Source organism: Meriones unguiculatus, chromosome 11 (genome assembly GCF_030254825.1).
Source record: "Meriones unguiculatus strain TT.TT164.6M chromosome 11, Bangor_MerUng_6.1, whole genome shotgun sequence".
NCBI classification, from domain to species: domain Eukaryota; kingdom Metazoa; phylum Chordata; class Mammalia; order Rodentia; family Muridae; genus Meriones; species Meriones unguiculatus.
In genome coordinates this window covers 16,191,564-16,212,122 of record NC_083359.1, presented here as the reverse complement: position 1 = coordinate 16,212,122, position 20,559 = coordinate 16,191,564, and the positions used below count along the sequence as shown (strand labels likewise).

The 20,559-nt window shown below is 41.3% G+C and overlaps 1 protein-coding gene across 5 annotated transcripts in view; it reads right to left on the bottom strand.

Annotated features, from left to right (window-relative positions):
* Cdc42se2 (CDC42 small effector 2) overlaps positions 1 to 20,559 on the bottom strand; it is a 65,034-nt gene that overhangs the window by 12,978 nt on the left and 31,497 nt on the right. For all 5 annotated transcript variants that reach the window (XM_060363694.1, XM_060363692.1, XM_021634601.2 and 2 more), the window contains one exon: positions 8,890 to 9,189. In XM_060363694.1, the coding sequence (XP_060219677.1) occupies positions 8,890 to 8,943 (54 nt within the window). In that variant the 5' untranslated portion in view covers positions 8,944 to 9,189. The remainder of the gene's footprint in view (positions 1 to 8,889; positions 9,190 to 20,559) is intronic.

Below are 20,559 nucleotides of genomic sequence, written 5' to 3'. Positions count from 1 at the left end.
CAAGAACTACTATTTTTATTTTTTATTTAGGTCCTACAGGTTATATTTAGTATACAGGTTATCATGAGGCTATTAAGTTCACTGGTTTCTGTAAGTTATTAAAAACAGAATAAAAGAAAGTATATATTATATAAATTTTAATTATATTAATATATTAATATGGATATAATTAATATGTGACATGATTTATATGACATTAAATATTAATTATATTATATATAATTATACATAACATTTGAAACTAAATCTACCAATGGAAGATGCACAGCGCAGATTCATCAGATAGACTCCGCCTGTAGACATGTGCCTTTCAAAATGCCAAAATGACTGTGTGGTGGTTTGAATAAGAATGTCCCCAACAGATTCATATTTGAATACTTACTCACCAGGAAGTGGCAGTATTTGAGAAGGATTAGGAGGTGTGGCCTTGCTAATGTAGGAGGTGTTTTTGGGGGGGGGGGGCTTTAAGATTTTGAGATTTCAAAAGCCCATGCTAGACCCAGTTCTCTCATCTTTTGGTGTCTCTCTTTGCCTGCATGTAGCTCTCATCTTCTGTTCCAGTGCCATGCTCCCTGCCACGATGATAACGGACTAAGTCTCTGAAACCATAAGCAAGCCCCCAATTAAACGCTTTCTTTATTAAAGTTGGCTTGGTCATGCTGTCTCTTCACAGCAGAACAGTGACAAAGACACTGACCTTACGCTCCATATTCTTATGGATAACAGAGTGGAAGAACTGAATTGGGGAATTTTATTTCCGATTTTTCTGTCACCCTGATTCATAACCTAGTAGTAGTCAATGAGCCAGCATTAAAATTAAAATTAGATAATACAAGACTAAAATTCAACACAAGACCCTCATGTCGTTCAGTGAGACCTTGAGACAAAGGAAAAAGTAGAGAGCAATGGAGGAATTGAGAGCATCCGTATCAACCTTTGGCAAACACAAGCTCTCTCTCTTCTCCTCCCGACCCCCAACCCCCGACCCCCGCTTTTCAGATGGGAATATCACTCAGCTCGGCAAGTGATCGTCTACCGTGCACAAAGCCCTGGGTTGGATCCCCAGCACCACATAAAACCAGATTTGGTGGTACACAACCATAACCCCAACACTCAAGAGGTGAAACTAGGAGGATCAGAAATCCAAAGTTATAGCATCTGAGGCCAGCCTGGGATACATGAGATCCTGCCTATGAATGAAAGAGTGAGTGAGTGAGTGAGTGAGTGAGTGAGTGAGTGAGTGAAAGCACAAGTAAGCTTTCTCAAAACTAGTCTGCAAATGAAGACACACATCCAATTTGATGAAATGTAAAGTCAACAAAAATCTAACTGAAATCTCATCTTTTAGAAACTGACAAAATTTGAGATTTGTATGGAAAATTCCACTTAGACTGGCCAAAACATAAAATAAAAACAAAAGGACAGATCTGCCCTCCCAGAAACCAGGACAATATAAAGCAGAAAAAAAGAAGAGCATGACATCAGTTCAATACTAAGCTCAGGAAAAGCAGAATGAATAGACTCTGAGTGACTCATACATGACGTGTAGACATAGGTGAGTAATTGCAAACATTTTAGTACCTGTGGCTAACTTAGAAAGACGCTATGTAACATGCCCACAATACACTATGACAGATCTCACACCAAGGCAAAGGGCTATGGGGCAAAGAGCTGTGGGGGGAAAAAAGTCACCACATGGAAAAGTAAGCATAATTAGATTCTTTCTTCCAAAGCCAGTTCCAAGCCCAGCATAGTGGTGCATATCTGAACCCTCCACATTCCGAAAGCTGAGGCAACAGAACATGGTTGAAGTTCAGCCTGGGACACACAGCAAGATTCTGTTTCAAAAAGCAAACAAAACATACATTAATTCACTTCAGGCTTTTAAATATATATGGCAACAGATTCTACTTTTACAAAAAAATCTAGTTAAGTGTCTTTATAACTCAGGAGTAAGAAAACATTCTTAAACAAGACACAAAAACATAGCCTAAGATATCTATTTGTTAATGTTTTATCTTTGTGTTTGTGTTGCTAGAGACTGAGGCCACGGCCTCGTGCATGCTAGAAAAGCCCTACAACTGAGCCACTGCCCCAGCTATTAACTAAAACTCCTAACAGGGAGATGCTCAGGCAGCCATGCGCTCGCCATGCAAGCAGATCCCCAGCATTCGACACAGAAACCTGTGCCTGTAACCCTACAGTTGGGAAGGCAAAGACAGGAGGCTCTTTGGTGCTCATCATCCAGCTAATGCTGCCAAATCAGAGCTAAGTTCATTGAGGAAGACAGAAGGACAAGGGAAGACACCTAATATTAGCCTTTGGCTTTCTACAGCATGATGTGTGCACACTGTACATACATACACACAATCAATAATTGATATTCGGAATATTTAAAATATTCTATGAATAAGAAATATGGAAAATCACACCAATAAATAAACACATCACATGAGTCTTAGTTTCCTGCTGCAGACGTAGCTCAGTAGGCAGAGCACTTGCCTAGCATGCACAAATGAAACTTGGTCTAAGTCTGGGTGTTGACCTGTAATCCAAGCATTTGGAAGGTGGAGGCAGGAAGATCAACAATACAAGGTTAGCACTGGGCCTGGTGACACATGCCTTTAGTCCCAGCATTCCAGAGGTCAGTCTTGTCTACATAGTGAGTTCCAGGACAGCCAGGGCTATGTAGAGAAAAAAACAAACAACAAATAGCACAAGGTCATCTGTGGCTATAATAGTAACTTTGAGGCTAGCCTGGGATACATGAGACCCCCATTCCAAAATTAAAGAGGTTAGCAAGAGGTACAGACACTTGCTGCCAAGCCAAAGGATCTGTATTTGTTGCCAGGACCCACACAATGGAGTGAGAGAACTGACTTCCAAAGCTGTTCTCTGACCTCCACTTGTATGTCATGGCACACACATCTCCCTAAATACGTAATGCAATAACATCTTTAAGAATTAAGAAACAAAAAATGAAAGAATGAAAGGTGGGGGTAATGCTTAACCTTGTTAGCAATCATACAGAACAATGAAAGAGAACACAGTAAAATCACAGAATTTCATTTACCCATTAAACTGTTAAAAACTATGGTTAAAACATCATTAATGAAGATTCTGTGAAAGCCAAACTAGCCAACACTGCAACAGGAGCCATAGGCACCACAGAGTCATTTGTCACTATCCTATGAGACTGACTATTCATAACCCACAACTCAGATTTCCAGTGTACTAAAGGCAAGTACAACAACAGGATGTGAGCCAGGAGCTCAACCAAGGCACAAGTGTTAGGCGCCTGTCTATGCTGGCTGTCCCAGCACTGATAAGCATCGCTGAAATGATGATTCTGAGAAAATGTATACAGCAGGCTAAATGATGATTCTGTGTATTCTACAAATTCACAAAATCAAACAGGATTTGATTGTCTTTTAAATATTAATGCATTGATCAGGGTTTTTTTTAGCTGTAACTCTGAGGTACCTATAAATTACAATTGCAAGGTAGCTATAAGGATACAAAAGAGGGGAGGATAGAGAGAGGAAAAGGAGGGAAGGAGAAAAGGATGCAGGGAAGAGGAGGGAGGAAAGGAGAGGGAGGAAGAGGGGTGGGACAGAGACCAAGAGAGAGATCCCAATCTGAACTGAATCAAGACCATTTTAAGAAAAGTACTAAAAGGTGAGATAGTAGCTGGTATCTGTAAGTCAAAGACAGGAGGCTCTTTGGTGCTCATCATACAGCTAATGCTGTATGAATCTGTATCATGTCCTTAGTTATAAACATGTGTGCCATAAGCGTTTCATTCTAAACTTTATCACTGGAAGTTTGTCCGGTTAATCACAGCTTCCCTTTGTCCGGAAGCTAAATCGATGGTCAGTACTTCCAGGTCAGCCGCACAGTGCTGCAGGTTAGCCAAGGCCACACTGAGGGATTATCTTTTAAATAAAGCCTAGAATCAATGTTCATTCTTTAGAAGGACACCTGAGAAGTTGCTAGTATTCTACTGCACAACTGAAGAACTCAGTACCCTTGAAAGCAGCTGATTAAACTCCTTAAATTCAGTTACAGGGCATTCAATTAAAAAACCTACACCCTTAGCACTACTTAACAGCAGCAATGACCTTTGCACCATTGCTGGAAACACTGGGACTCTATCATGCTATGTACTGCACTGTGCTAACATGAAGGAGGACAAGAAAATGATTCTTAGCCATTCTGCAGAAAACTGCTTCCTATTTTCTTTCTTGCATGAGGCCCTTCGCATTCATGGAATGTGCAAAAGCAGAGTAATGAAGGAGTGGGAGAGCTGGCATGTTGCACTTTATCCTAGCAAATACTTCAGAAAATTCCAAGAGGTGACCAAGCAACTCTCAGAGAAGGCTGTCTTGACACTGGCTCCAAGAACAGCAAACACAAGCATAAGGTTATAGCTGCTCTTAAAAGAGTGTGCTTGAGGCCAACAGCAAAGCACTCTTCAACTACTGTGACCACATAGCCTGCGGTATACTTTTTCTCAGAAAATGAAGAAGGCTAAGGATGTCTGTGGAATAGTTAACACACATACCTTTATTACATGACTGACATGCCAAATGTTACATGTAGAGTCTTTCTGGAAACAAAGAATCCATTTCTATTGTCCATCTCTTGTAACTCCAAGGCCCCAGCTACTTAAAGTCCTCACAAGGTGCATAGCCTGCTGGCTTTACTATACACTCTTTTAAAAGGTGGCAACAGGGGGCTGAGCAGACAGCTCAGTGGTTAAAGAGCTTGCCATGCAAATGTGAGGACTGGAGTTTGAGTCTCCAGAAATCCCGTGTCAGCGGGCATGGCAGCCCACCCATAAGTCTAGTCTCCAAATGCAGAGACCAGGCACCTCTGTAGAGCAAGCTGGTTGGGAAGACTAGATGTGTCAATAAGCTCTGGGTTTGATTAGCAGACCCTGTCTCAATGATTACAGCAGAACAATTGAGGATAATTCTTGACATCAACTCGGGGCCTCCACATGCATGTACCCACATACATGTAAAATAAGGTCACGCACAAGCACACGACATATACGAAATGGAAAAGAAAGGAAATGTATGGCAATGTAACTTTGCCTCTTGGCTGACCCAAAAGAAGATTCGGCATTTCTACAAAAGACACACAAGAAAAGCCTGGTCAAACTGAAATCCACAACTCTTCTTATATCTTCTGACAACAGGGGACTCAGAGAAAACTGCTGTCTTGCAGACAAGCATCCGAGAGCCACAGCCACCAGAGCAAAAACCTGCACAGTAGCGAGCACTGGGGCAGAAAAGCCATGTGTCTTGGGGGAACCCTGAATAAACCTGCACGTGTTTTCACACCATGCTTCCCTAGATCCCATTCAGATCAAGTCGAGCAAAGGCCATCAGCTATCAACACTACCAATACTGTATGTCTTTGATAATGAAAGTAAGAGTCCCTAAAGAGATTACTGCTCAGCTGGGCGTGATGACACTTTGGAGGCAAAAGCAGGCAAAGGTGACTTTGAAGCCAGCCTGGTCTACATTGTAGGTTCCGGACCAACCAGAGCTACACAGTGAGACCATGTGGTGACAGCGGTGGGAATGGAGGGACGGAGACAGACAGGGAGAAGGAAAGAGATCAGTGCTGCTCTCAGCCTTGGCCAAAGAAGCTTTTCTGTGCAGTGGGTAGCAGCTAATGCTCACACTCAGAACCAGTCAGCATTGAGAACACGTGAGTTCTGAGTGATGAGCACTAAATAGGACGTCATGTCAAGCCCCGCCATACACACTCCTGAGGCTCAGAGGACATCCTAGAAGAAGGAACAGAGAGGAGGTAAGAGCTGGAAGATGGGCGAAGTGAAATGATGCCTTCTGTATATGACAAGGCCATCGCAGCCATCAATTCACTGCAGCTGGGGTTACCTGTCTAAGAGAAAGCACAGGATCAGTCAGCATTCCAGGAGACAGCACTGAGTGGGCTCTCCCCCACCAGAGAGGGAAAGGGAAGACACGCAGTGGATAGGAGGACGTGAGAGGGGACATGATTAAATATCAGAAAATAAAGACATGAGTCTGTATGCGGGAGCTGACTGACTTGGAGGTGGAGGTGCCTGTCACCAAGGATGATAACTCCAGTTGATCCCCTGGAACCCACATGACAGGAGAAAACTGACTTCCACAAGTTGTCCTCTGACCTCCACTTGAGCACTGTGGTATGTATGCCATCCCCTCACCACACACAAAAGAAATAAAAATGTTATTAAAATTTTTTAGAAGAGATATTTAGTACATTTCAACTAAACCACTATTAAACTGATGTCAGTATTTCAGAATGTATATACATATTACAAAGCTAACTATATAATTGTTAAAGTCTTATAAATAATAAACATTAGGAAATATAAGAGGAAAATGGGGTTTCAGAACAATATAAAAGTCTGTAAAATATCTAGAGCAAATTGAGCAGGAAATATACAAACTTAGGTAACCAAATCTACTTTTCAACATAATTACTCAAAACTTTAACGATGTCAATTTTCCTCCAATTGGAGCCTAAACTCCAGACAATCTAAAAATACCTACAAGACTGAGAACGTGCACTATGCAATGTCTTATATAAAAATATAAAACAGGGTTAGGATGTAGTTTAGCAGTAGAATACTTTCCCTTGTACTATGGGCAAAGCCCTGAATTTATTTCCCCGTGCAACTGAAAAGGAGAGAGCGAGAGAGCGAGCGCGAGAGCGAGAGCGAGAGAGCGAGAGAGAGAGAAGTATATGATAACATAATAACCCACAATCCACCTTAAAAACCAATACCACCGACAAAGAAGAGTTATGAAAAGATTTTCCCGCTGTGAGACCAGAAAGCACAAAGGAAGTGCAGCAACTATGGCTATGAGAGGCACCTGCTTAACACACAGGAGCCATACCTCAGCTCACTCTCATCCCTACCAGCGAGCAAAGAAAAAGTTTAGGTGAGCAGAGCCCACTGGGCCAAAAGAACAGAACACTGCACACCTCAAAACTGGACTCGGGAATTTAACAAATAACAGGTGACAATTCAAATCACTAATAAAAGAACAGTTGTTTAATGAAGTGCCTTTAAATAGCTAACTAGGAAGGAAAGGTACACTAACTTGATGCCACAGCAATGAATTGCCTTTCATCCATGTAAAGAGCTAAGTGTGAAGGTGGAAGACTGTATGCAGCTGGCTACAGAGCACACATGTGAAGGCCACCTGCCACAAAACCTGCTGCAGTGAACCTAGGTTAAAAAGATGACACAGGGTACCCCTGTAATCTGGAAAACATGCCCAAAGCAGCAAACACAACTCATTTAAAGACTATTAATAATTAATTTGATGAAAAAAAGGAAATTCAGATTTATACTAAGTATATGAAAAGATGTTTGACCCCACTAGGAACCAGGTAAGTACAAATTAAAAGTACACGTACAAATATATTTTAAAATGTAATCCTCATCATCCTTGTAAACTATTATAAAGTTGAATAAAATACAAATCCATTTGTTCAGCCAAAGAGCTAGCACTCATACACAGTCCCTAGGAAAGCAGTGGGTCCTACACAAAGTAACAAGGCCTAGCCTCTACAGGGCTCAGAACAGCTCTGAAGCCATGTGCCCTGTAACCCAGCCTCCTGAGAGTTACCCTGCACCACTGAACTGCATCCCAGCCTTCCAGAGATGACCTGATGCAGGCCTCTGCAAAGATGGACAAACAAGTTTTCTAACTTTAATGCATAAAAGGGTAAGAGACACAAAAATAGAGCTTGTGTCTTAGGTTTTCTATTGCTGTAATAGAACACCATGACCATAAGCAACTTGGGGAGAAAAGGGTTATTATTGCTTACACTTCCATATCACAGGCCACCAAGGAAGGAACTCAGGGTAAGAACTCAAGTAGGGCAGGAGCTGAAGCAGGACCATGAAGGGGTGCTGCAACTGGCCTGTTCCCCGTGGCTGGCTCAGTCTGCTTTTTTATAGCACCCAGGATCACCAGCTCATGCATGCACCAATAACCGCAGTTGGCTGGGCCTGCACCCATAATTAAGACAATACCACACAGGCCTGCCTACAGTCTGACCTTATGGAGGCAATTTCTCGGTGGAGGTTCCCTCCTCTTGAATGACTCCAGCTTGTATCAAGTTGACATAAGCCAGAAGCACAGCTTGCACGAAGTCACCCAGGGTGATATAACACCTGTGTGACTGACTGCACAAAAGCAACTGAGCCTGCCACAAACGGAAACAAGAGCTGGGAGGAAATGAGCAGGTGAGTGAAGAAGAGCTCACAGGGGCCTGATTGCCACAGCTTCCCAGCACCAATCTAATGGCTGATGTGGCACATAGCACACCTCCTCTCCTCTGCTCCTGCATGTGTCAGCGCTGTGAACCACCCAGTCTCAGTGACGCACAGTGGGGCCTACAACAATTCCCCCAGTCGGGGCAGGGGCAGGAGGTGGGGGATCTCATCATGTACCTCCAACTGCTCTGAAAACAGCCTCAAACTCAAGGAATACACCTGCCTCTGCCTCCCCAGTGCCGGGACTAAAGGCGTTCAACACACCAGACTCCTAGCACAGCTCCTGACACTCAGTATGTCCTTTTGGCTTTTTTGAGGTGAAAATCTTGCTGTATAGCATTGGCTAGTCCTAAACCTGCTTTGTACACCAGGCTGGACTCAAACTCATGATGCTCCTCCAGATTCTGCCTGCCCAAGTGGTGAATTAGAGGTGTGCCGCCAAGCCTAGTAGCTTTGTTTGTTTTGCTTGGACAGATGCTCAGAGTTCTAGAACTGCACTTGCTGCCAGGGTCCCCATGCTTAGTCTGAGAACCAGCGTCCTATTTAAGAGCCCACACCCAAATCAAACAGATACTTACAGGCTGAGGTTGCTCTGCAATACAGCAGTTGAAACACAACCAGAATTCACTCATGCTTTCAGCCCAAGGCCTGAGTGAGCACCACCAAGGCTCCAAATCTCCAGCCAGGAAGCTCCACGTCCACCCTCAAGGTGAGGAATGGTTGTCGAGATAGCTTTACTTCACTGTGCCTCTGTTCTTGGAGTCAAATGTCTCAAGTTGATTAAGAGGAAAGTTTGACTGTTTCTTTTCTCTGCTTCCAGTTCTACAGACACTGGTTCCAAGTCGGTGGGAATGAAAAGAAGCGCTGTGTTCTAGGGCCTGTAGCAGGAAAGGAGGAGGAGGAAAAGCAAGTGAGTCAACCACAGTGTCCTTGAATCGTTTATCTTTTGAAATCTGTAATAAAATAGGAGTGAATATTACCGAAAAGGCAAATACTACAAGTCAACAATTTCACAAACTCATTGATGTAACAAACTAGTCTTTGAGTTACTGCTTGACTGTGAGGGGTCAAAACAAAAAATCCTTGCTTTCATGTAATATTTTATAACTATAAAGTATGAATTAATTTAAAACCATTATATTTTTTAAATCACCAATTAAAACATTATAGTTTCCATACTTCAATTCCACAAAGAAATGCTCATCATTTTCATGCTTTGTCAAGTCTTTGTTTTCAGACAACCCACAGTAACTAACAGATAAATGAACTCTATGATAAGCAGGTACACACACCAGAAACTTTAAAATGATCACCCATCCACAGAAATGGAACCCTACAGAGATGTTGCTTTCCTTCCATGCATCCAGCCATTAGGAACCCCACCCACCCACCCAAACAGCCAGCACTGAGTGGAGACGTGAGCATCCCACCACAGCAAACCAAGAAGTCCAAGAAATCCTTGTCAAGCTGACAGAGAAGCAAAGGAACAGAAGCCAGGGAGGTTCCAATCATTCTTAAGACCAGCATCACATGTATACAAGTTTGCTTGGGTGAGGCCTAAAGTTATATCAAATGGGCTCATACTGGTGGGAACCTACTCTGCACATTAGCTGAAGATGCCCAATACTAGACACACAAGTTACAAGCCACAGAAGCCTTAGCAATCAAATCAGCAAACCACAGCAGCATGAAAGGTAAGGTTGGCTCAGCCGAGGGAGGTGTCAGAGCAAGCACAACTATATGACAGGAACAGAAGTTTACTAAGGGGATCTACCTACTACCAGAACAAGAGAGAAGAGAAGCTAGTAAATGTGGCACCACAGAGCCACCTTCAAAAAGAAACTGCTACTGAGAAAAGATCAGACCTCGGAAGGGAGGGCAACCACTGGAGCCAACATGTGAAGGCAGCATCTGTAAGGAAACAGGAAGCTAAAAAAGATAATGTGATGCTCAGGGAGGCAGAGGCAGGCGGATCACTGTGAGTTCTGCGAGTTCAAGGCCAGCCTGATCTACAAAGCCAGCCCCAGACAGCCAAGGCTACAGAGAGAAGCCCCATCTAGATAGATAGACAAATAAATAAATAAAAGATAATGTGGTAGAGAGTGAAGAAAAAAGCTACCCTTGAAATGAAAAGATCCAATGCCAAAGATGACTTCATTTGGTTACACAAAAAAGACATAAACATTTCTGATCCAAGTGGTAAAATAGAAACTGAGTATCTGGTTGTTTTTTTGTTTTTTTAAATTGAGTATTTGTAAACCTCTTAAAGAAGCTTCATAAATTGATAAACTTTGTCATGTATAAATCATTATCTCATTAGCTCATAGAACCCTGGAGATTAACCAAATTAAAACTGTGCCCTTCTAAAATTATATTATGCAAAGATAACACAAAATTCTCCTTTATTCTCACCAATGTGACTACTTTAAAAGTATTATTTTAAGCCAGGCATGGTGGTGAGCGCCGGTAATCCCAGAACTCTGGGAGGCAGAGGCAGGCAAATCTCTGTGAGTTCGAGGCCAGCCTGGTCTACAACATAAGTCCAGGATAGCCAAGACTGCACAGAGAAACCCTGTGCAACAACAAACAAACAAACAACAACAAAAAAGGTATTATTTTATATATCATGGGTTAAGTATCCTTTATCCTAACCACATACATTTTTTAAAATTCTTCCCTTTAATTTCTTCAAAGCTAGGAAGACTAAGACAGGCACTTCCACCACTTTTATAAAAACAAAGGAGATAGCTCAAGTCACAAACCTGGTTAGCTGCAGAGCATAAAATATTCAACCTCACAATTCATGCAGTCAGAAACATTCGAGAAGACTGAAGGAAGAAAAATTCAGCTTTGCTATAATTAAAATGTAGACCTTAAAACAAACACTGCTTACTCCACCCAAGTCTAGAGATAAGAAAAAAGTAGAGATGTTTGTCCTAGGAACTGAGAAATATTCTGAGATTTAATTAGGTCAAAGGAACTCTTACCTATTTCTGTCCGATCTTATTATAAGGAATATACCAGGAAATGAGTTAAATTCACAGTATCCAATGTTTTAAAGATATTAAAAACTGAATTAAAAGGCCACACGTAAGGCTTACAAGATGGTAGATAAAGGCATTGGCCACCAAACCTGAGGACCTGACTCAAATCAAAACACATAAGAGACTTTATTCCTGAAACTTATCCTCTGACCTCCACACTGAGAACCAAAGTGTCAAAGTGTACATACACACACACACACACACAGCGCTGTGATACATGTATGCATTCTGTAAAGCTAAAAATACATATATCACTTTAAACATTGATTACTTCTTTATGGCAACAACACTAAGAATTCTCACCTAGCTCCTAGCTTTCTGGAATAGATGTAAGCACAGTGTCACTGTTGGTCGCTGCTAGTCACCTCACTAAACGAGATCACACCAGAACTATCATCCCTACTGTAACTCAGTCCCCGATGAGCAGGTACAGCTCCAAACAGGTTTAAGTGCCCCTGTGTCCACAGCCTCAGACATGAAGGAACCACTGTGAAATGGACTTCTCTAGCAGCCAGGGCCTTTGTGGAAACACCTCACTCTTCACCGTGGTGCAGGCCACATAGACATGAAGCTACTCTCGTGTTTTCACACCTGTTATTTGGCTTAGTCCATGTATATCACATTTTCTGATTTATATATAAACAGCTAGAATCTAATATTATTTCACATTCCGAGCAGGTGCATTTTGCCAATTTGCTTGTTAAAAATGGCTACACTCTTGTTTAAATTAACAAGCGACTTCTTACTTTACCATCTATAATAACTGCCTACCAGCCCACATTTCCCCAAATTCACATTTTCTTCACATTTCCAGTGGACACACCTTTAATCCTCAGGAGGCAGAGGCAGGTGGATCTCTGTGAGTTGGAGGCCAGCCTAGTCTACAGATTAAGTTCCAGGACAACCAAGGCTACACAGAGAAACCCTGTCTTGGCGGGGGGGGGGGGTCCTAAGATGCCTTGGGAAATGTCCATCTTCTTGCCCTCCTCATCAAACTGCATTTTTAGAATTACTTCACGTGTATAAATCTAAAATATTGATATACAAATATCTTCCAAGAATACTGACTCTACTGCAAAAAATTCATCATTGTTACTATATCAATAGTTATTTTCCACTCCTTGAGTTGAAAGTTGCTTAAAATACTTCCATTTTCAAAACCTTATACTTTTAAAGCCAAGTGCTGTTACAGTGAAGGCAAAAGGATTCAGGAAGCGGAGGTCATCTACAGCTATACAGCAGGTTTGAGGCCAGCCTGGACTACATGAGAACTATCAACAAAATACAAACCAAACCAAAACCCCTACACTTAAGAAAACACACAAGCTATGCACAGGGGAGCACCATTCCAACAGCTACACAGCTCAGCACATTCCACACATAAGTCAATACCAGGCTGGTCTAGAGCAGCACACACTTCTCCTAAAGCCTAATCTAAAGCAGGAAGAACAGTGCACAGTTCAGGAACTGGGCACAATCAGTCTGTATAGCGCTGTACCAAAGTTCGAAAGTTAAGACTTTGGAATAGATACGTGGCATGTGCTGTGTTTAAAGCCAAGCTTAACTGCTGTTAGGGCAGAGTGACATTCCTCTAGCTATCGAAAGACTTTCAGTATTCCAACCATTTTAGAAATGATAGCATAGAGAAGTGACAGGCCCTAGCTCCCATTCTGTTTTCTGTTATAGAATGCTATGTTTCAGTTTCCAGATCTAAAATGAGGGCTAAATTAGATCCTGCATATACAGGTAATGCATACTAACTGATCTTATTATCAAAATTTAAAATGGTAATTCAATAATGAAGCAAAAATAACAGTTTTCTCTTGCTATTTTTGTTGTTTTGTTTTGGGGGTGTTTTGTTTTATTGTTTGTTTGTTTGTTTTCTGAGACAGGGTTTCTCTATGTAGCCTTGGCTGTCCTAGACTCACTTTGTAGATCAGGCTGACCTCGAACTCACAGAGATCCACCTGCCTCTGCCTCCCTGAGTGCTGGGATTATGGACATGTGCCACTGAGCCTGGCTGTTTTTTGTTTTCCATGTTGCCCACATCAGTTCTGACTTCCAAGCCTCAGGTTTCCCAGGCCTCAGCCTCCCAGGTAGCTTGGCCTATAAGCACACACTACCATGTCTTACTGTAAACTAGGAAACAGCTCAGAAGTCATTTCAAGGAGAAAAACAATTTTAAAAAGATTTTCAGTTTTATGTGTGTTGGGGCATGCAAGTACACGTGGAAGCCAGAAGAGGGTGTCAGAACCCCTAAGCTCTGGTGTTACAGGGGCAGGTGGGGGGAGGTGTGACATGGATGCTGGGAAAGAACTTAAGTCCTCTGCCAGACTTAACCACTGAGCATAGGACTTAAGGGTCCTCTGCACCATTAACCACTGAGCCATCCCTCTAGCCCCAAGGCGCGGGGGGGGGGGATTTAATGAAAATGGCATAGTCATACCAAATAATATGAAACACAGCTTTATAAAGCATAATGATTCTTGAGAAGCGTTATATAAAACACACAGAGAACTGGCAACTGAACTCAGAACCTGTAGAAGAAAAACCAGTACTCTTAAACTCTGAGCCATCTCTCCAGCCTCCGTGATGTATCTCTTAAACCTGGGTGGTAGTTACAAAAGTATTGGTTAAACAGTACATTTATGCACCACACATGTGTCTATATATATTTTTTTTAAAAACATCTTTTAATTTAAAAAATTTGTTATGTGTATAGGTGTTTTGCCTGCATGTGTGTATATATGCATGCCTGGTACCCACAGAGTCCAGAAAAAGGGAATCAGAACCCTTGGAGCTAGAGTTACAAATGTTTACAAGCTGCCATGTAGGTACTGAGAATTGAACCTTTATCCTCTAGAACAGCAGTAATTACTCTTTAAGATTTATTTATTTTATGTATATGAGTGCTCTATCTGCATGTACAACTGCATACCAAAAGAGGGCATCAGATCACATTATAGATGGTTGTGAGCCACTAGGTGGTTACTGGGAATTGAACTCACGACCTCTAGAAGAGCAGTCAGTGTTCTTGACGTCTGAGTCATCTCCCCAGCCCAGCAGTATTCTGAACCTCTGAACCATCTCTCCAGTCCCTCTTCCTCTCCATTTCCTTTGTGTATGTGTGACATGCACAATGCCCACAGAGGCCAGAATAGCAAATGCTCAACCTGAGCCCTCTTCCTAGCCCCATATTTTTAATGTGGGTTCTGGAGATCATACTCTGGTCATTGCTAAACCAAATAAACTATCTCCCCAGACTGTAGTCTTCTACATTAGAGGAAAGGTGTCTTCAGTCACACACTATCGTATTTTTTTTTTAAGGCATTGTCTCTTACAGAACCTTGAGTTCATGGACTCAACTAGATTGGCTGGCCATGGAGCCCAAAAGATAGGATCCTCAGCCCTGGGCTTACAGGCATACACTACTGTGCCTGAACTTGGTTTGTCATGTTTCCACAGTAAACACTTTGACAATGGAGCCATTTCACCAGCCCTTTGTTTTCAATCTTTTCAGACAGGGTCTTAGGTGGCCCAGGTGACCCTGAACTCACTAGCTTAGAGCTTCTGGTCCACTTCCTATATGCTATGATTATAGGAATGGCAACCACACCCAGCTTAAATGGTTCTTTTAAACTGATTTGTGGTATCTCTTGGAGGAGTTCCCAACTAATTAACAATACTTCCATGAGGTTAAAAAGCCCAGAGAAGCCACTGTTACTGAACTAGTCTCAAAAGGCACAGAGAGGAGTGCTTGCAATCATGAAAACAGGGTATTTTTCTCATGCTTGAAATGACTAGTTAGACACTAGTCTTTCCCATTGATTCATGTAAATGAACCACATAGAATATGCTCAGTATTTAATGGGGCTGGAGAGATGGTGGTTAAAATGGCTTGCAGAATGCAGTTCTTAGCGCCCACACTGAGTAGTGCCTATGCCTGTGCATCCAGCAGGCCTCTGGGCACCATGTACACATGCACACACATACACTAACTGAATGAACGAACGAATGAATAGATGGATGGACCAACAGACAGCAAGACAGACTGGACAGACAGATAGCAAGACAGACACATATACATTTTAAAAAGTTTTAAGTCCTAACTACATACGCAGACAAGTGCTTTTGAAGAGTTTTTATTTGGGGGAAACACAGGAGTAGAAATCCTCCGCCATATTTTAAGCACAGTGTGAGTTTTACTTCCTAGGAAACCGTCCCATCGCTCTCACAAACTGGTGCCATCACTTTACCTTCCTACCAGTAATGCATGAGGGTCCCACTGCTCCACATCCTGCCACTCTCTGCTCTGTGGTGGGCACTCATCTTAGTCATTATGGGGTAATGCCCCTCTGGTCTTAATTTGCACTTTCCCAGTAATTAATAATATTAATGATATAAAAAAGATCTTTTTATCTTTGTTTACATGTACGTGTCCATGTGAGTGAATGCCATGTGTGCTCAGGTACCTATGCATCCCTTGTATCTAGCGTTACATGTGGTTATGAACTCAGGACCTCTAGAAGAAAAGTAAGCACATCTTTCTAGCCTCACTGATCTCCCCCTTCTCTGAGGAGAAGGAAAATGGAGAAGGGGAAGGGGAAATTGAAATGGGGAAGGGTTGTATAAAGAAGGGACTGGGAGGAGAAGAGGGGGCCGGCCATCAGGATGTAAATAAATTTTCAGATGGACTGCCTGCCCGTTTTTTAAAGATGTGTTTTTATTACTTCTAGCTATGTGTATGTGTGCACAGGTGCTCTGAACTGCAGAGTGCAGCAGCTCTGAGCTTCAGAAGGCTGGGAACTGCCCAATGTAAGGACAAAATCTGAGCCACCTCTTCAGATCCCCAGGGCCTATTTTTAAATTTTAATTATGTTCTATTACTATAATCTCAATTCCATTTTAATTAAACTGAGTTCTTTATATACTCTAGAACAAGTCCCTTGTCTACTACAGACATGAATTTTTTTTTTCTGGTCTTTTTCTTTCATACCAATATCTTTCAGAGTTTAGCTTGCATGAACTCTGATGCATCAACTCTGTCTTTTATGATTTGTGTTCTGCCTAAGGACTTTCGACATACTCTTAAAAGTCACATAGACTGTCACTTACTCTAGAATTCTTAGGTTTCATTTTGTATCTATAATCCAACTTGTAGTCTATTTGTCCACCTTGAACCTCTAGCTCCACTGAAGTAAGACCTGCAGTTGAGATTGGAAGTGCCCTGTTTTTACTTTTCAAATTCCATTCAATTTCTAAGCCCCTTTTATTTCCACATACACTTTAGAATCCATCTATTACTGCAAAGTTTGACTGTTTCCTTTAACCTGTTCTGTGAATTAATCATGACTGGAGGCTTGTTTTTCCTGTGTGAGGCCAAGGCTCCCTAAAGAGCAGTTTGCATTTACTGTTGTTTAGATGGCCACAAGGTAAAATGCCTAAATTGAAGTATGAATGTTAATTTAATTCCTTGGCTTAGAATTACTATACCACATGAACAGGATACATCCATTCATACCGAGCACTGGTGTGCGGAGGAGAGATTAGAAAGGCTGTGTGGAATGCCGGTTTAGGATTATAACAGATGGCCACGGGCACATGCCTGCTAGTGCTAGTGTAGGCCAGCCTGGGCTACACATTAAGATGTCACAAACAAATTGGCTTAGAACTGCAGAACACTTGATCTTTGTACATCCTGTTCTGCTGTTCTATGAAACGGTTTCACATTAGTGTCTACCTCTTTGGTACACGTGAGGATCCAATGAATAAATATAGACTGCTTAGAAATGTGCCTGGGCAGTTTACAGGGCCATGTGTGTTTAACACCTCTCCTATGTAACTGGTTTCCACTATGGTTGCTGTGTTACGCTTGTTGCCCTAGTTACCATATTTTCTTTTATACAAAGACAGGCCTCCTTGGTGCTAACCTGAGTAACATGTGCACAAAGCCTTTTCTAGTCAGGCTTCCTCTCTTAGATGGAGCAATACATAAAAAAGTATCTATTTACATTTACATTTAAAAGGGAAAATGAAGTAAAACTGGTATCAAGGTACAGAAAAAAACTAATTCTTCCTTTGTATAGCAATGTCCTAATATCCTCCAGAGTACCTTAAATGTTTACATAATTTATATGTCCACAACCTATACTAAATTTACAACAGAGAACTTTCAGTAGATAGCTGAACTAGTAATTCTAACTTGGTTACTTTATCAATCAGTAAGTGCCAATGAAACATAACTGTATACTAAATTGATTTGTCAGGTTTTCTCCTCTTAGAACAAAAGGCCCTAAATGTCAGAGGTATAAAGGTTTAGAGGGGAATGACATTCAATATCTAGATACTTTCCTGAAGTACTACCAAGCAAGAGAGGACATAACGGAACAAGCTTAACAAAGGAGCTGTATGTGTAACCCACGCTTCTTGGCCATGCAAAGAAGTCCCTATCAGTCCCTTGGGACATGAAAGCCAGTTCAACACAAACTGCAGTGGCTTATCTGGGTGTAAACAATGCAAGGTGGAGGGCAGCTTTAATCCTGTTTCAGATTACTCCCCAGAGACAAAAGAGCACTTGGTTCTACACTTCATTCCTACGTGCCTGGTGCCAAGTGCCTCAGACTTGTCAACTTGATATTTTCCTCCAATAAACAAGGTCTTTTCAACTGTCAAATGAGTTTTTAGAGGGAAACCTTTTTGTTTTTAATAAAATATGCTGTAACAACAGAATTACACCACACTCTGTAAGGAGTTCTCTTGGTTTCTTTAAACTTTTTTCTATTTAAAATTTTTTTTCCATTTATTTGTTTTATGTATATGAATGTATACATATGAATATATGGCTGTGCACCATTTCCATGCCTGCTTCCTAGGAGGTCAGAAAAGGACAATGGATCCCCTGGAAATGGATAATCTTTGTCAAAATATATTTAGTACGTGTGACTGATATTCAAATGTTTGTTTTCTCTTTTTTTTTTTTTTTTGGAGAGGTTTGTAGTATTGCTGGAATATTGTTTTATAAGGAAATTTATTAACATCACCAATTTTTAAAATTTTTAAACCATTCGAAGAAAACAAGTTGGACATGGTAATCTATGCCTATAATTCTGGTACCTGGGTGGCAGAGTCAGGATGACTCAGAATCCAAAGGCCAGCCAGAGTTGCACAGAGATCCTCTTTGGGGGTGAGGGTTGGTAGGACACTGGCTAGGAAAGGATTAAATACAACTTAATAGTAACAGACATAAATAAAAATTTAAGGCAGCAATTTAATTAGATCAGCTTGTCTGATGTGGTCACTGGAATCAATTACTATACCAAAGAATGAAATGACCTTTGGCTCATTGAAACAAGAGGCTAGACTAGGCTAGCTTGCCTGTTCAGTGGAAATCCACAACACAGCAGGAAGGGTAGAGGAGGAAGTGTTGGAAAGAGGAGACTCAAGGACCTTGTCAGAAGCCTGTACCTACTTTTTATTTATAGCCTCTGTGCTTTGTTCAGGCTATAAACAGAACCTGAAACACATTAAACTATATATATGTATATATATGTGTGTGTATATATATAAACTATATATATATATATATAAAGACTAAATGGGAAACTTAACTTTTGAGAGATTCTTGAGGGTACTAGCTAAAAATAAAACTAATGGATTTTCCAGGAGAGAAATAAAGAAGGGCTGAATGTGAAAACCCACAGGGGAAGATGACAAGTTAAAACTGCTCACTGCTTCTAATTAAAGAAATGGAAACGGGAGACTTTCTAGAGAAGTCAATGAATGGTGCACTACTATACCTCTCCACGTCCCTCTTGGTCTCTCCTAATGCTGTGCTAAAATATATATTAAAACTATTTTTAATAAACTATAACCAGCTCAAAAAAGCTCAAAATGGCAACTACCATTTCATACATATTCTATTTAAAATGAGATTGTACTCAGTGCTGGGAAGTGACCAGGGAAAATGTCTGTGGTGGTTTGAGTGAGAACAGCCTCCAGAGGCTCAAGTTTGAATACTTGGGCCCCAGCTGGTGGTACCAGTCATGGTCTGAATGAGAATGGCCCCACAGGTTCGTGTTTGCCTACCTGGTCCCCAGTCAGTGTTACTGTTTGGAAGGATTAAGAGGTGTGGCCTTGTTCAAGGAAGTATGTCACTGGGGACAGGCTTTGAGGTTTCAGGACTAGTGCCATTCTTAGTCTGCTCTCTGCCTCCTGCTTGAGGTTCAAGGTGTGAGTCTCAGCTGCTGCTCTGGACACCTGCTACTTTCCATTCACTACACTCTAACCTTCTGAAACCATAGGTCCCAAACAAATTCTTCTATGAGTTGCCTTGATCATGGTGTCTCGTCACGGCAATAGGAAAGTAACTGGCAACCACACATATGCGAATTTCAGTCCTTTTACAAAAGCAACCTGAAAAAAAAAATTTTTTTTTCTATTCTGAGCCCAAAAAGGGGACGTGGTGGTACACGCCTGTAATCTCAGCACTCTGGGAGACAGAGGCAGGGGGATCTCTGTGAGTTCACAGCCAGCCTGGTCTACAAAGTGAGTCCAGGACAACAAAGGCTACACAGAGAAGCCCTGTCTCAAAAAACCAAAAAAAAAGAAAAGAAAAAAAGAAAAGAAACAAAGAAAAAAGCATACATGCACAAAAATTATTCATTGAAATACTTTTTAAAACAGGATTAAAAAACAAAAAAAAACTAATGTCATGTGGCCAGATATTGAATTCTGGCTTAATGACAGCTTTTACAGCCATGTTAGTGTTAAAAGAATATGTTTAACAAATTGTATTGCCTAAAAGCATTCTAATATTGCAACAATCATAGGAAACTTGTATGAAAATAATATGGCCATTTAAAGTCTAATATTATTAAAAATAATTGAAATCTTGCTTGCTCTTTTTAAAGATATTTGTTTTTATTTTACTGTATGGGTATTTTGCCTGCCTGTATATCTGTGTACCACGTGTGCCTGGTTCCCACGAAATCAGAAGAGGACATCAGATCCCTTCAAACTTGAATTACAGATGGTTGTGTGCTGCCATCTGGGTGCTGGGACCTGAACCTAGATCCTCTGAAAGACAGCCAGTGCTTTTAAACCATTGAGCTGTCTCTTCAGCAGCAAATCTTGTCTGTAAAATATCTGATTAATCTGGCACCGTGTATTGAAAACATATGAACTTCACCAAAAATGGGCAGAAAC